This window comes from Pelodiscus sinensis, chromosome 8 (assembly GCF_052426305.1).
Source record: "Pelodiscus sinensis isolate ZL-2025 chromosome 8, ASM5242630v1, whole genome shotgun sequence".
Lineage (NCBI taxonomy): Eukaryota > Metazoa > Chordata > Testudines > Trionychidae > Pelodiscus > Pelodiscus sinensis.
The window spans coordinates 2,772,001-2,789,122 of NC_143059.1; the positions used below are offsets into that span (position 1 = coordinate 2,772,001).

Sequence of the window (17,122 nt, forward strand, 5' to 3'; positions counted from 1 at the left end):
ATCCAAGGTAGAATTTCTCCGAGGCCAGGAGCGCAGAAATAAATGCAGCCGACAATGTGACAGGGAGCCGTGGCGTGGGACTCAAGCGGGCGAGGGGAAGGGGCAGCGGCAGAAAGCGGGGAATTCCGCTCGGGCTCTGCCGGGAGCCGCTAGAAGCGAAACTCGGGAATTCGGGAGAAAATCTCTGCTTCGTTCCTGCAGCAGGCAGGGCCTGGCGATCGGCTTTGTGCCCCTGCCCGTCCCCAGGATACAGCCCCCGGGATGCTGCTGCTCCCCCGGGCCTGTGTAGAGGCAACACAATTACCGCGGGAGGGTGTCTGGGTGTGTGCCGGGGCCCGGGGACATGGGGAAGAGTCACTCCTGGGGTGTGGGTGCGCGTGGGGCCGGCTTGCCTCCGCCGCGGGCCGTTGACTCTCCCCGACTAACGCTCTGGTTGTGGGGTGCGGGTTGTTGTGTGTTTTATTCTCTCTCCCCAGCAGGGCACGGGGGAGTGAACCAGCTCGGGGGGGTGTTTGTGAACGGCAGGCCCCTGCCCGACGTGGTGAGACAAAGGATAGTGGAGCTGGCCCACCAGGGAGTGCGACCCTGCGACATCTCCCGGCAGCTGCGGGTCAGCCACGGGTGTGTCAGCAAGATCCTGGGCAGGTAAGGCCGGGAGCAGCGCGCGTCCCCCTCCCGCGGCCCGAAAGGGGAGAAGGGCCATAGGGCAGGGACGCAGCCCCCCTCTCGGGGACACCCTGGAGCAAGGGCAGATTGTGAGCGGGAAAGAAAAGGGACCCCCCTTCCCCCCCCCCCAGCAGCCTTAGAAACCGTCGCAACCAAATTTGGTGCGAAATCTCCCGGGAGGCAGAAGAGGGGAGGGGGACTCGGCCTGCGCCCGGCTCCAGGCTCCCGGGCCTTAAGGGAACAGGCTGCCCGGGTAGGAACCGCCGGGCCATCCCCGACCGGCCCTGTGCCAAGCGGGGTCCGAGCCGCGCAGAGCTAATCGGGGGGGGGGGGTGTGCAGAGATGAGCAGGGAGCCCCTATGCCCCCCCCCCCGGTGCACCCAGGCCCCGCAAACCGCTGCCCTGCGCCACAGCCAGGCCAGCTGGGAGAAAAGAGGGGGCAGGGAAGGCGGAGAAAACATCCCCTGCGAAGGGGGCGAGCTCAGCGATTCGGCAGCCTCACACCCTCCCCGGCCCGGCTGCTTTTCCCCTGCCCCGGGCGCCCCTCCAGGCCCGGTGGGGGTTTTGTTCCCCGGGCTGGCTGGGCCTGGCTTTTGCACCCTCCCGGCCTGGGGGCAGCCCCCCGCTGCCCGTCCCCCCCAGCCGCGGCCGAGGAGCGGGCCCAGCCCCGAGGGGAGCAGCGGGGGCAGAGGGTTTGCGGGCGCGGGGCGGCGGAACCGGGGGAGGCAGGCCTGGGCCCTGACCGCTCCGTTCGGCGCAGGTATTACGAGACGGGCAGCATCAAACCCGGCGTGATCGGCGGCTCCAAGCCCAAGGTGGCCACCCCCAAAGTGGTGGATAAAATCGCCGAGTACAAGAGGCAAAACCCGACCATGTTCGCGTGGGAGATCCGGGACCGCCTGCTGGCCGAGGGCATCTGCGACAACGACACGGTGCCCAGCGTCTCCTCCATCAACAGGTAGGGGCGGCCCTGCCCGGCCAGTCCTGCGCGACCCCCTCCCTGCGCCGTCCCGACCCTCCCCCGCCTCCCTGCTATGGCCCCACAAAGCTCGGCCAGCGTGGGGGGGGGGGTCGAACTCTCCCCGCTACAGCCCCCCCGGCCCGGCTAGTCCCTGGGGCAGCCCCCCTCGGGGTTCGGTGTTGGAACGGGGGGCTGCGCTCGGGCAGGGGGCCGGGACGCGCTGCGGGGGTGCCAGGCTGGGCACCTGCCGGGGACTCGCTTCCTTCGCTCCGGCTCCGGCTCCGGCTCCCCTAACGCGCCGTGTGAACGGGGCCCGGGTTCGCTTTGGCTGTAGGAGGGGACGCGCCGGATCTAAGGGCAATCGCAGCGCGGCTCCGGGGCCATTAACCCCTCCCCCCGCCAGTGTTTGTTTCTCTTAAACAAACAGCCTGAGCGGCCCAAAGCCAGAGTCCTTCCGCAGCCCTGGGGCAGCGGCCGAGCCGGCCGGACGCCTCTTCCGCGGCCCCTTCCTAGCCCGCCCGCCCCCGGCAGAGGCTGGGGCGCAGCGCGACGGCTTTCAGAGCAGCCACTCGGCCAGCCTGGGGACAGAACTTACCGGGGGGCTGAGGGTCCCGGTTCGCTCAGACATGGCAAAGGGCCGGATGTTGTGGTGGGTAGGATCGTGTGCGAACTAGACACACCTGCGTGTGAGGCACGGGCACAACACAGGGCAGCCAGAACAAACATATCACCGACCCAGGGAGAGTAACACAAGCTGAGAACAAACATACACCGCACCCTTATAAACACTGGAACACGTATAGCCGGGTACTTACACACACATATACACACATTTACACTCTGATACAAATAACACCCCAACCGAATAACATATGAAGACAGGCACAAAGACACACGCAGAGACTATCACTCACAAATACACACTCTGCATAAAGTACACATGCACATACCTTCAAAACACACACGCACACACTGTGTCTAGTACACCTGTCTAGTACATGTGTACACCCACACACCTGTACATTTACACGCATGTGTGGCGGGTGTAGCCAGGCTGTGGAAAGCCATGTATGTTCCCACCAAGGGAAGGGAAAACAAACCCTGGGGAATCAGATCAGTATTTTCTGTCTTGGGCTATCCCTGGGAGAGGATGAAAATAAGTGTAATAGCCCAGACAGCAGGTATGCTCCAAACTGGCCTCCTACACAAATAGCTTTACGTATTTTGCAAATGATACAGAATTGTCCTGAATCATCTTGAAAACAGCAGGTAGAGTTAGCTAGAAGATTCCCTCAGACACACGGCGCTGTAATATACTGCTAGGCTACCCCAGGAAATTATCCCTGTGTGTGTCATCTGTATTAAAATGGTTATTAAGTTATGAACAGGGTAACATAATACTGATCGGGTAATTATACACCCTCCGAAAAATCCTCCAGGTCCTTGTTACTCTGAGTCAGGTTCTGGAATAATAACCGTTTGACATTCAGACACCTTAGGAGGCAGCTGTGGCAGGACAGCCAGACAGCCCTGGAAGGAATTAAGCCGGTGCAGGGTTTTAGGTTTTGTGAAGGAGCAGTACAGTCTTTGGGAGAGGAGCAAGGAAGCTGTCTGCCTTGCCGGAACATGCATGCTGTGTTAGGTAGCCCAAGGCAAAAGGGTATCTAGTAGCCGCTGGAGGCGGGGACTGGTAACCTCTTTAGGAAGAGTAGCAAACTACAGCAGGCCGCTGAGTGCTGTGATTGTGCTCGAGCCCAGAGCTGCATGCTTTCCAGCTCAAATCATACCTTGGCTGATGAATTATTGGCCAGCTTTGATCGTGCCGTGCCTCAGTTTCCCTGCGTCTGAAATGAAGATCGTAATAGGGGCTATCTCGGAGGGGCCGGGGTACTGTACTTTGCGAACATTCCTAAAATTCGTTGGGGATGTAAATTGTTTTATAACTAGTAAATATTATATCAGACAGGCCCAAGTACGGTGCCCCAGTTCGCACGACTACGATATGTCAGTGCGCGGTTACCAAGGAAGAACGGGGTCTTTGCTGTTATTGGTGATAAGGCTCCTTTCAGTCACTTTCAAAATGCAGGGCCAACATCCTTGCCAGTCACTCATTAACTTTGTGTGAGGCTCCCAGAATTCCAGATTCACAAGGAAATTATTCCTTTAATGGCCGTGGCCAGTGGGAGAAAAAAGCACCATGTTAGGAAGTGTGCCGGGGAGGACAGAGCCATGTTTTGTGAGTGAAGCACAGCAGACCAGGAAGTACAATACAAGGGGCCGGGGCTGCGGCCACTAGCAATGCAAGTTTAACCATTCACATCAGTGGCCACAACCGTGGGAAGAAGGCAGAAGGAGACAGGCCAGTGTTTAGAATTAAAATACAAATTTTCAGTCTCTTCCATTGGCGAAGCCAACTTTCTGAAATAAGCTGATCGTGCAGGCATTGCTTGTGCATGATACATCGCTGCGTGATGTGACAAGTGGCATTATCAGGCACCTGTGCCTGCCTCAGCTGCCCTTTAAACTCCAGTCTGGTTGTTCCTGGATTTGCCCTAACATTCCAGCTCTTCCGACGGACGCCATTTCTGAAAACCGACCTGCCTCAAAAACGTTTCGTTTCCCCTGCACTGTGGAATGTACCCCCAAAGGGTATTGGGCCAAAGTCCACAGTGGGTGGTTTTCAGACATGCACTACTGACTGGTGTAAAGTCCAGTGTCTAGTGGCTCTGGAAACAAGATCTTTCAGAAACGGCGGAATCCCAGTTTTCTAGCAGGAAACGAGAACTCGCCTTTGTCCCTAGAAAGACCCTTGAAAGCGACATGTGACATTTGTCCTGTATTGTAAAAAACAAAACAAAACCAAAAAGTTGTGGTAGGGCATTTGAAGAGGCTGTGAAAATGTGTTAGTGACATTTTGGTTTTGCGCTTTCTGAATTGTGTTCAGCGGGACTCAGACTAACTAAGGTCTGTGGCTTGCCGGGGGCGAGGATACAAAAATAGTCAATATGAAATTTTTACAATCGCCCTTAAACCTGGTTTAAATAGATTTTGTGTTCCATTTGTGAGGCCAATGAAATACAGATCGGACTGTAAAAGTTTAATCCGCGTGCATGTGGGACGGCATAACTCACTCTCGGCTGGGCCACTTGTGATAACACGATTATCCCACATGTATGCCGGGGTGACCTGCATGCACCAACATTGTGTTTTAGCTATACATGTATTGTACCATGAAAAAAATTACCTTACCCCTCTAGGCCATCTGCAAAAATCATTTGCCTACCAATTGGTGGTCTTCTGCTAATGCTGGAGAAGAGATATGTGCAATGCGATAGTCAATGGACAAAATAGAATTCAATGGGCAGTCTCAAGACAGGCAGTTGTCTGATCAGGGCCATTTCTAGTTCACTTTTCATATGTTATATAATGTACCTGAGGGCAGGTGTAATATATTGAATCCCTATAGGACAGATATTGGACATTCCGTTGAGAAGAATCGAGTGACATAAAAGTTCTAATTCCATCACCATTGCAAGCAATGACGGTTGATCTCAAGTGACTAGAACGAGTTTCCATGATCACATGGAAGCACTTTTCTGTGGACTATTGAAACTGGGTTTGCATTCACATTGGCGTTAGCCGCACTGTGGCTTTTCTAGTCTGAGTGTGGGGTGTCGGCTCTCACTTCCCACAGGGATGCAGTAATCTGAGATCAAAGGGGCTGCGGGCTTGGCTTTGCTGTTTTCGGAGAACTCTTGGAAGCCGAGAGATGCATGGAATGATAACCCACTGAGATCTGTAGGGCCATGGAACCGTGTTCACAGTCCCTAGTGAAAACCTTATTTTTTACCTCCTTCTAATGCTCCGTATAGCATCCCGTCCCCCGAGTGTGGGACCCCGCAGACTAGCCCCTCCGTGCCAGTGCTGAGGTGGCTTCCAGTGCTATTAGATTTGCAATCAGTGAGAAACAGGCACGATCCCTACCTGAGGAATGCCGGAGTCACGGGCTTGTGACATACTGGTATAGTCCGTTTGCATGGCTACTGGCTACTATTTGGACTGTGTGTCTCTGGACTTGTGTGGGCAGTTTGCTGGACATAACAAACCTCAGCTGTGATGTTGCATGCGAAGTGGCAGGATAAGGCTTTTTCAGTCCCCTCCCAAGAAGTGTCTAGGATACGTGTGCTTCTTGCATTATGGGATTGCTTTTGGACAATGTTTTCTGTTACAGTATGTAATAATTGGCCCATGATTCCTTGTTATCAGTGCTCTCCGCACGGCCTCCTTTTATGATGCTCTTTTCTACATACAAATGGAAAGAGACAGACATTGATTCATGTTATATCATCCCGGGAACCCTGCGTGTTGTACTGTGAAATTTTGAGCATGTGGCTATAAACCATCAGAGTCCACCGGCAGTCTTGTCTAGCAGTCGGAGCTGGGGATTTCATGTCGGGAGACTGTGGTTCTCTTGCCAGTGCTGCCACTGACTTGACATATGGTTTGGGGAAATTCACTTTCTTTCTTTGTGTGGTAGTTTCACCTTCTGTACAATGGAAATGAGATACTTAGCTGCCTTTGTAAGCCATCGCGGGGAGACCTTTGCCTAAAAGATCCTGTAGAGCTCAAAGTAGAATGATTACAGATCTAATCCCGGAGCACTGCTGATTTACATCAGCCAAGGATCCATTCCCACAGACACCTGACATCTTATTTATCTAATCCGGCTCTCTAATCTCCACCCCACCCATCTCCCCGTTTCACTGTCGGACACAGCGTTAGTCAATCAGTCTGTGAGGCGCTTTCCCAAAAGGCCTCCATCCCCATCCCTGTCATTTGTGCCTGAGCCCTGAAGTCTCCACCGGCTTCCTCATCCCGCTGAGTCGTGGGGAAATCCAGAACTCTCCGTGGACGGCTAACGATTCGTCCTCGGGGGAGCTCCGAGCACCAGCGGTGAGAGCCAGGTCAATAGAGACCAAAAGCGACAGCTGCTGGGTGGTCTTTATACTAAAGGAGTTGGTGCCTCTCCAGCCAGTTCCCAATCTGCAAGTGTCCCCGTCACAAGAACATAGCCCTGGAGTCGGGGCTAATCAGCCCCTTCCTCGGGATTAACCCAGCCGGGTAGCGTGAACTAGCCTCTGGCTGGAAGCAGGCGCCCATAATCCAGTGAGGCCGGCAGGGGTGAGGCGTGCTCGACCCCACGAAGAAACTCTTTGGGGCTCAGCTTTTACGCTCGGCCCACTAAGCTGGTGCCGGGCACCGGGGTTTTATTCCATTTCCGGCCCTGGTGGAGCTTTCGAAGCAGAGCAGCTCCTATTCCCAGCCCGTCCACCTGAGCAGAGAAGGTGATTGGGTTGCAAAGGATCCATTACAAGGCCCGTCCTCCTTTTGCACCCAGCTTCCCGGGTCACCCGCAAACCCAGTGCTACCTCCTTCCCGCCCCTGCAAATCAAAGCCAGGCCCATTGCAACGAGCTCACGGACGATGTTACAGGAGGACGTTTGTGCTTGGGGTGCTATTACTTGTCGTATTCCTCACATCTGCCCATTGGCATGGATTGAGGTAACCGTGGTCTGTCTGATTTTCCTATCTGGCCTAAGGAATGGGGCTGGAAAGGAGAGATCTTACCTCCTGGCAACCATCTTTCCTGTTCAGAGACTGCCTGTCTCTCGTGCTTTTTAAAAATCCCAACCCCTGTCGTCTAGTGGGGCTGTCCCAGAAGATGCATTGCTGCTGCCAGTTAAGCTTGTGCACGTCTTTGCATGTAGTGAATGGCTGCTGTGCTACACCCTAGAGGTAGCTGCATTTCAGCATTGGAGGAATGACCCTTGTGCAGTCCAACCTCATTTATCAGAGCCTCTGTTACCTGAAAAACTCGTTTGACTTTGGGGGAATGAGTAAAAAAAGCCAAACAAGCAGCTTAACTAAGAGGTGAATAAATAGGTGGATGAGATAATGATCTAGGATATCTGAAGGGTTCAGATCCTGCTGGGGAGAAAAGGAATTATTCAGGGCTGTACAAAGTGCAGGGCTTTCCGAGGAGTAAAGGGAATCAATTAAGCAGGGAAACATTTGAACTGAGTCGCTGAAGGAATTGCCTGGGAGCCAAATCTACCAGGCCGTGGAATTGTCTCTAAGAGGAATTCCTCCCATCTTAGGAATATTTAAAACTAGTCGGGATAAAAGCACAAGGAAATGGAGGGGACATGCCTGCCGTGGCTGGAGACCCGGACCGGGTGATCACATTGTCTACTTGTCACCTCTGCGATAGGGTGAAACGCTTGCTGCAGAAGGAAGTCATGTGGCAAGCACATGGGGAAGGCCCCCGCCCCTCCCAAGAGCCAAAAAATCCAAGATTTTGACTTTGAAAACAATTCAACTAGGCTAGAGTTTGGCCCGGATTAAATTGGCATTAACTTCAAGGGAGACGGATCCGTGCTCCAGTGCTCTCAGAGTCTGACAGGTGGGGCACAGTCTACAAAGTACATGGGGATCCTCTTTGGTGCGAGGGGCCACTGAAACATACACGCTCAGCGTCACCTTAACTCTGCCCCTACTGAGGTCCATGGTGGGGTGACGTCCAGAGGAACTGAGTTAGCTGAATTCCAGAGGTGGCCGGATTGTGATCCTGGCCAGTCACAAGAGTTCTCTTTGGCTTTGTCAGCCCCTCAACCTTGACATTGAAAACACTGATTACAATGGGGGAGTCTCCCCCATCTCCTATTCGATTGTCATATTTTGTCAGTCTGCAGGCAGGTTTGCTAAGCCCGAGTGCCCAAAAATCATGAGTCGGGGCCCCAAAGTCGGGAGAGTGGCTGAAAACCCAGGAGTTTTTAAAACCATAGTGCGTTGGGGGCTGTTTTCTTTGCCGGCTGGTTTCCAAGCCAGCGGGTCTCACGCAGATCACTTGCTCCGGCTTCTCCCTGGGCAGCCCACACTTCCAACCCGGCAGTCACACCTCGGTGGCACTCCAGCGATGGCGCTGCCATGCCAGTGGGACAGCTGCTCCTGTCGGCGTAGTTAACCCGCCTCTGCAGGAGGCAGTGGCTATGTTGTCAGAAGAAGCCCTCCTTCTGGGTGAGCTTGGTAGAACTGTGTTGCGGAGAGGGAGTGAGGTCTTCCTGCGCTGTGTCGTTATCCAATGTAAGTTTTTAGTCTAGACCCATTTTCTTGCTAATTTTTTCTATCCTTGTGCGGAATAATGTTTTGTGCGCTGAGGCATGTGTAAATGTGCACCACCAATGCAAATAACTGAGAGCAGGTTTCAAAGGCAGCACGGACCTGATCACAACCAGCAGAGCAAATCAGGGGGCACCCAAGTGCTGCAGATTGTGCTGGGAAATACTCACACCCGGGGAATTTAATGTGTAATTATTTGTGGGCACCACATAAGAGGCCGAGTTGCTGCTGTGATGTGTAAGTTGTGTCGTGCCCATCATGCTAGCCCCTGTGCAAACACTCTGAGCAGAGGCTCTTTGGGAAATCAGTAGGCAGAGCTCTCCAGTTCTCTCTCTGGTGGTCCGGAGACAAGCCGGCATTTTATGGGTTACACAAACAGACAGGGCTCGCGCGGGATCAGTCTGGCAGAGTAGGGGAGCTGTTCTTGGCTAGGGCTCTCCCACCAAAGCATCATGAGCATCAGCCTACAAGGAAGAGCAAGGCTGGAGGGGTCCGGACACTCCTGTCCCCCGGGGGCACATCTCAGAGAGTGATCAGAGGTGGGCGCCGGTGCTGTACAAAAGAAATAAATAAGTGGGCTCCAAACGGTGCTGAGAACTCACTGAAACCACCCCCCTCCCCACGAGGCGGTATGAATCTCACGCCTGCAGGGGTAACCCACGCGACGGCTTGACTGCGCCCTGGCCCAGCTCCATCTCTTACTCTCCATGGCCCGGGGGAAGGGTGCTGGTGCAGAGGGTGGTCTCCTTGCGCAACCCTCTTCCCAGAGCCACAGCTCGCAGCCCACGGAGTGGTGGGCGTCGATGGACGACCAGGACAGCTCCATCTGTCTGCGTGAACACCAATCAATAACCCTGTAACTAGCCCCCTTGTCGCAGGGAAATGGACAGCGCAGGAGCTCGATACCAGGCCTGCGGAGGGAATTAGCTGCTGTTGGGGGCGGGGGAGAGAAGAGAAGGACCCTGTGTGGTGTGTGGCCAGCCCGTGTGAAGGTGTCCCCATGCACATGGGTGAGGAAGAGCAAAGGAGCGTGTGTATGTGGGCACATGCGGTTGTGTACCTTTGTGTAAGTGTAGGCGGGTTTGGCGGGTGTAGATCGGTTCAGTGAGAGTTGTGGCGGGTGTACTGGACCTGTGCATGGGGGATGACTATGGGGTGTGTGTGTTTTGGCTGGGCTGTGTGTGTATCCAGGTGTCTGTGCGCAGGGACCCTTGGAGGAATATACGTGCTTGTGGGGAGCAGATTGAGAGATGATGTACGGGGTGGTGCAGGCCTGCGGGGAGCGCAGGTTATTGAGGTTATTCCTCAGGGCTTTGTGTGTGTGAGGGCGGAGACGGTGCCGCTGAGGTTGAAGGTAGGGTATGCGTGTGCAGAGCCGGCGGGAAGCTGTACCCCGCGCTGAGCGCACTGACGGTTACACCCACCCTGCCTTTCAGAAGCGGTGATGAGAAATCGTTACTCAAAGCGCTACGTGAAACTGGGGGAAACCCGGGAAAGGACGTTCTCCTTTCGTGTAACCCTTCTCCGGAGACCAGACATTTAATATTGCCAGCTGCACTCACCCCGTGGCAAATCCCCGTCCCTCTCCGCACCCGGTAAAACTTCTGTCTCTGGCAGGGGAGCGAATCGCACCTAGATTAGGTCCAGGCCCAGGCCAACCTGCCAGAGCCAGGCAGCCTCTCACTTCAGCTAAGCAGGAAGGAGTCTGCTACATTTTGTTGATGAGGCTCATTTCTAATCAGGAACTAGAAGGAAAAGTGACTCATGCAGCAGAAAAAGGGGAAGGCGGGATAAAAGCAAGCGAGGCACAAAATGTGTTCTCTCTTATTCTGTAGCAAGATCGTCCGACTCAAACCACACTGATTTCACCGTGGTTTGTTTAGTTTAGTTTAGCCACAATAACAATATTTCCCCCTTTAATTAGCATTAGCAGTAGCATAGCAACTAGAGCTGGTCAGAAACATTTATTGAAACCGATTTTCATCAGAAAATGCCATTTTATGCAGCTGTTTTTTTCTCCCAAAATGGTACTGATTGGAAGAAATTTCTTTGAGAAAAAAAAAGGGAATTTTTTTAAGATTTACAGAATGAAAAGTTCAGGATTTTGTTTGTTTTGAAACCACTTTTCTAGTTGAAATTTATTTAATTTTATACTGAAAAAAAACCCGACTGAACTCAAAATGAAACATTTTGATTGACCCCAAAATCATGTTTTTACAGAATGTTGTTTTGTAAAATAATTCAAACTTTTGGCTTTTTGTCCCAATCTGAGATGAAAAAACAAACCCCAAACTTTAAAATCTCAACTTTTTTTTGTAGAACAGGAAACCCATTTTCTTACTGGTTCCATTAACTCTCCAACCCTTTGTTTGCTACAGAGAGCTCTCATTTGCCTGACGAACAAACAATTACCAGGTCTACTCTTTCCTTTGGTGGGGTGGAGGGACAAGGTGGGGTGAGCTCGCTCACGCAGGGTCTAACTGATTGTCCTACATGGGGGTGGGGATGAATGTTCCCCCAAGTCAGCAAGACAGAGACCTTGGTGATGGGGGGGGGATGTCACCTTTTGCAGCCTGAATTATCTACCAGGGCTATCTGGGTGTCTCTCACTTACAGGCTCTGGTAGTGGTCGGGCTTAGCCTGTGAGCCGTGAGAGTCAGACTAGACTCGAGATGACTGGGAGCGATGACTTTGTCCATTCCCAGACTCTTGCTTTAACTTTCCAGGGACCCTTCAGACACGGACATTGGGGCGCCTCTTAAAGGGGCCACCGCCTTATAAAGAGCCACCGCCCCTCTGACAATGCTTCTAAGGGTGGTTTCAAGCTAGTCTGCAGCCCAATGGCGCGGCCTGGGCTGGTTGGCGGCTGACGTTTCCAAAGCCTGGAGCCTGAAGGCGGGTGCTTCCGTTTGGCCCTGGCGGAGGAAGGGCAGCTCGCATTTTGCAGGGCTGGAAGGGTTGACCTTTCTGTGCAAAATGAACGGGAGGCCGACGATATGGGAGGGCTGCGGAGGGGATTATTTTGGTGGGCAGAGGAGGGGAGGGTGTTTGTGCATGCACTGCCCACACAGGGCCCCGGCCTGAGGCGGACCAGGGAGCGTGGAACAGGAACACTGTGATGAAGGCTGCCCTCCTCCCCCGCTCAACCAGCAAATGGGGAAGTAACAGAGATGCAGCCGTGTCAGTCTGGTGCAGCTGGAACAAAAGACAGGGCCGGGCAGCACTTTCAAGACTAACAAGCTGATGAGCTTTCGTGGCCCAGACCCACTTCCTTGTGGAATTTGCTCTGAGGAAGTGGGTCTGGCCCACGAAAGCTCCTTGCCTAATAAACCATCTTGTTAGTCTGTAAAGCGCTGCACAGCCCTGTCTTTTGTTTCAGGAAACAGAAAGTCTGACAGAGACAAGGCGTGTGGGGTGCGGTCCCTTGAACAGCCGCTCTGTGCGGGTCGGGGTCTGACGGCTCTGGAGCAGGTGGGGGAAGCAAAGATGGCTGCCGGGGGCGGGGGGCAGAGGGAAGAAAGACGCGTCTCGTGTCGTCGAGGGGGCTAGGACGGAGTGAGAGACTGGGCGAGATTTGGCCTGATCACTGTCACAGCAGAGAAATCTGTGGGGTGTGTGCACACCGAGCCTTGGGCCCCTGAGGTATGGGGAGGGCGTAGAGCGGTGTGGGCTTGCCGACCTCCTGAGTGGCTATGGAGGGGGCTGAGAGGTACAGTGAGCCGGCACGGCTTTGTGTGGAATCCATAGCCACGCACAAGGAGGGCAGTTTGGTGGGGATCTGTGTGTCTGAGTCCGGGTGTGAGGGCCTGTCGTCTGGGCAACAGTGTGAATGTATCTGAGGAGTTTGTGTACGTGCCACCACAAACGTGTGTTGGGTGACAGCGTGTGCCCAGCAGTGCACAAATAGGCCTGTAGGTAGGTCTGGGGTAGTCTCTGAATGTTGCCACATGGAAACCATCACACCTCCGTGTCAGGGAGAACACGTGCGTGTGCGGGGGTAGCAGGCATAAGGCAAGTGTGTATGTGTGACAGGGTGTGCCCAGCAGGGAGTGTATGTAGGGATTGCATGGGGGTGTGTGCGTGCGAGGGAGATGGGGAGTGTGTGTGTGCGCTCTGAGATTGCAGGAGGAGTGTGCATGGATGCAGCAGGGAGCCTGCTAGAGTGTGTGCATGTGTGTGTGTGGAGATTGCACGGGCAAGTGTCTGTGTGTGCAGTCTGTGCACGAGGGAGTGTGGGCCTGCTGAGATGAGGAGATGGGTACGTGCGAGGAGCCCAGCAGGTGTGTGTGTGTGGCAGATTGCGCATGAGGCCGTGTACGTGTGCGGCCATGCCTGTGGCAGAGCGGGGTGCCAGGCGTGTGTGTGGGGCACGGAATCCGGGTGTTGGATGCTGTGTGTCTGTCCCGACGGGGAGTGGTGCTTGCAGTGTGGGGCCGGATACAGAGCCCGATGCCGCTCGCACCCTCCTCACTCCCCGGCTTGTCTTGTCTGGGTGAAGAGGCCAGTCCCAATAGACTCTAATTGAAGAGCCAGAGAGGCGATAAGATAAGGAAAGGCCACTCTTCCTCCAGGGACCCAGAGAGGTTTCAGATTCCCCCTTCCGCTGCTGGGTCCCGAGGTCCAGCACTGCCGTACAGGCGCTGGGCTGCGGGTCAGAGAGGGAGACCTGGCGGGGGGGGGGGGGGGGGGGGGGTGACGGCAAAGCCTCCATTGCAGAACTGGGGCAGGTAAAGAGCCAGCAGGAGGGAACCACCAAGCGTGTGTGTGGGAGGAGACAAGGTGAGGGCAGGTGACAAGTGAGGCAGGGAACATGAGACAGGACAGGTGAAAACCCTCCATCCTTCACACTGTGTCTGACTGCCAGGGGACGGCACAGAGCGAGGGCAAATACTCAGTTGTCTACATCTGGGTTTCCAACGAGCCCATCACCCTGGTGTTTAGGAGCATTCTCCCCCAAATGCCTCCCATCGGGGGTCTCAAAGCGCTTGACAAACAGTCGTGAATTTCACCTCACAGCGCCGCTCTCCACTGCTCCATAGAGATGGGCCGAGGAGGAAGTAAGCGGGCTCCAGCCTGGGGTAGGTTTTGGTGAGGGTTTGAGGTTCAGGCGAGAGGCTGAACCAGCTGGTCAGAGCTGGAAAGGGATGTGGTGGTGAAATCTCACAAGCTGGTCTCCTCCGAAATGGCAGAAACCTCATGGGAGGAGCTGCTCCGGCCAGCGCCAGAGCCAGAACATAGGCCTCTGACGGTCTGGGCGCCAGCCAGGCCCCAAACTGCCGAGTGAGATGCGGGTCCAGAGATCCGGATCCAAGACACCCTGAAAGGTCTTTGGAGAAGAGATTCCTTGTTTTGGCGCATTTCCCTTTAAAAAAAAGCATCTGGGGAAACAGGCTCTGAAAGCAGCTCAGTGACACAGCTAGTGTGCAGCAGAGCTGGGAATACAACCCAGGTCCCCCGACAATCCGCGCTGCACTTTAACCACTAGACCATGCTCCCTCCAAGCCACCTTGTGCTTGTGTTGGTGTCTAGGGGTGCTGAGTCTCTGCAGGCTGCGGCTTACCAGGCTGTCAGAAGTGTGCTCACTGGACCGCCTCCCCAGAGACAGCCTTCCTCACACGCACTCCAAAAGTTGAAAAGAAATTCATTTCATGGCCGGTGGTTGCTTTAAAAAGGCGATTCCAGCATATGTCTGTGATAAATGTTAACTGTGCATTAATCGCATTAGAGAGGGCCCTATAAACTTTTCATTTCTAATTAAATTCCGGACGGTGACTCTGGTGAAGCTGGCACACACTGAGCCTTTGTTTATGTGGAAAATTAAAATGCAAATACAATGGAATTTATTTCCATTAACCGAGTGATATTCGGCGTTCCCTCTGTGGAACAGCCTCCCGTTCTTTTCAAAGTGGTCTCTCCCCCCCACCCCATGCTTCTCCCCTGGCGTGGGGCGGGCGGTGTTAACTAAGGGCAGATTTGCACGTTCAAGGGCAAATACAGAAGGGAGGCAGGGAGAGCGGAGAGGAGACCCGGAGGGAGCAGAGACAAGCACTTAGCTACTGTGAGGAGAGTTGCCCTGTGAAAACAGGGCAATGGCAGCCGAACTCACTGGCGTGCTGAGCGCCAGCAGCGCCGATGCTCCGGGGGTAATCAGACCAGGCCGGAGGTTGTCTCCGTGAAGGAACAAATCTAAGAGCTCCCTCCAAAAGGCTCCTGTCCTCTCGTGCCCCCGCGACGACTGTGCCAGCAGGCCAAACCCTGACGGCACCACAATTAATGGGAAACCTCAGTGTCAAATGTACTGGCAGCCGGTAGCAAACTGACAAACCAAATAGGACCACTCAGCCGGCATAAAAACCAGCAAGGGAGCCCTGCCAGGGATTTCACAGGGCCTACATCTCAGCCCCGTGTACGGCCAAAGTGTCGTGGGACAGTGGATCCTAATATAGCTACGCACGGGAGAACGCAGGAAAGACATACACAGGCATATAGCTAAATTCACCTCTCCTGCACCTTTTAAAACATACTAGCACACGTGCATACCCTCAGCCCGGCTTGCTGCTACAGACACACACAGACATATCTGCACGCACAGAGAAACACACACGCCGGGCCTAGAGACATCTGCCGCGTAACATACAGCCAGGCCCACAGACTCACATACACACGCTCATGCAGATGCGCGCAGCTAAGTGACTTCACAAAATTCACTGAAGCAAGCAGCTGCGAGCCACGTCCTCTCTCGCACACAGGCCTGTTTGTACACAGCACAGCCTGCGCACAGCCCAGTCGAGAGGCCAACCTGGGGGCAGAGGAGACGTTTCTACTGCCAGCGCGTACCTTAAGAGCCAGCCAGAGCGAGCTAGCCAACCCCAGCAGAGACATGGAAACCGGAGAAGGACACATTAACTCAGCACACTGAAACGAGGCCATTACTCAGTCACACAACAACACAAGCCCTGCTGTCATTATTCAAGACAGCGGCGCGCCGAGATGCACACTAGCTCAATCACGGAGACACACAATTACAAAATCATCCCGATCAAATCAATGGCACCGCCAGGCAGTCGTACAAAGCGCCCCCCAGGGATTCAAATACACCAGCATGGCACGCACTGCCGTTCAGACACACACACGCTGCCCCGCCAGGTGGGCCGCCTCGTCCAAGGGAAGCCCCAAGTGTGTGACCACGTGCCGCGGTCTCCTCCGTGCACCACGCTGGGATGCCCCCGCGCAGAACACGGCCACAGTCGCTCAAGCACATCACAGGCCCCCCATGCTCACCCAGCCACTGCGGTGCTCCAGCCAGCGCACCCCAAAGCACCCCACGAGACAGAGCTAGCACGTCCAGGCTTCGCAAGCCCCCTGGGGTCTTAGTGAGTGCGAGAGAAGGGGACCAGCCGCAAGCTGCTTTTCCGGCAGCTGGCACGGCAGCTTCCACCAGCTTTCGTGCATCATACGGATGTGACTGGTGCTGGAGATGACAGCCAGGGCAGGGGAGGAGGGGGGCTTTGGGCACGTGCGTGTGCGGGGGAATTCCCCTTCCTCCACTGAACGCTCCTCAGAGCCGTTGCAAAGCCCGGCACGGCGGGTAGGGGCTTCAGTGGGTATTGATCCAGTCTGCAAGCAATTTTAATATTTCTTCAGGGACTTTCCAGCAGCAGCACAAGTCATTAATTCACCTTCCCAAATTGCTTATTCAATAGCAGGACCGCGGCTTCTGAATAAAGTCCCAGAATTTATGGGACTCGCCCGAGTCAGGAGGTCAAACAACTGTTATGGAGCGAAGTTGAAAATCCAAATAAAATATTGACACTTTCGGGGAGGGGGGGAAGAGGAAGCAGAGGTATTTAAAACAGGGCTGGGGCACAGTGCCCCCAGGAGAAGGAATGGAAGGAGATTGAAGACAAGTTGGAGTGTGTAAATCAATGGGATTTAATGCTCCCATTTAATGCTCGTTCATGGCCCTCTCCCCTTGCCTGGCACACGCACCTAGGGAGAGAAACACCCCCCAAAGCTATGCACTCTCAGTCACGGGAACACACACACGCACACACACACGTGTACACATTCACTGGTCTGCGGGCAGGTGTGCACACAGACGACGATTCTAATGCAATTACATTAGCACCCAGAGGGCCCATCAGGGTCAGGGTTCCACTGTGCGCGGTGCCGCACACATGCAGTGAGTTTCAGATGGTGCCCCGAAGACATCAGTCGAAATAGACGAAAGGTGGGAGGGGAAGCAGAGGCGAAGTGAGTTACTCAAGGTCACCCCGTGGATCACTGGCAGAGCGGTGTCTCCAAATTCTCAGTTTC

At 54.5% G+C, this 17,122-nt stretch overlaps 1 protein-coding gene across 8 annotated transcripts in view; it reads left to right on the forward strand.

The window, feature by feature from the left end:
* The window catches only part of PAX2 (paired box 2), an 88,918-nt gene that overhangs the window by 14,846 nt on the left and 56,950 nt on the right, over positions 1 to 17,122 (forward strand). For 4 of the 8 annotated variants that reach the window (XM_075934575.2, XM_075934573.2, XM_075934579.2 and 1 more), the window contains exons 2-3: positions 477 to 645; positions 1,427 to 1,624. In XM_075934575.2, coding sequence (XP_075790690.1) covers positions 477 to 645; positions 1,427 to 1,624 — 367 coding nt within the window. Of the gene's footprint in view, positions 1 to 205; positions 646 to 1,426; positions 1,625 to 17,122 lie in introns of those variants that run through there. The other 4 variants (XM_075934574.2, XM_075934580.2, XM_075934572.2 and 1 more) reach the window with 2 other exon arrangements.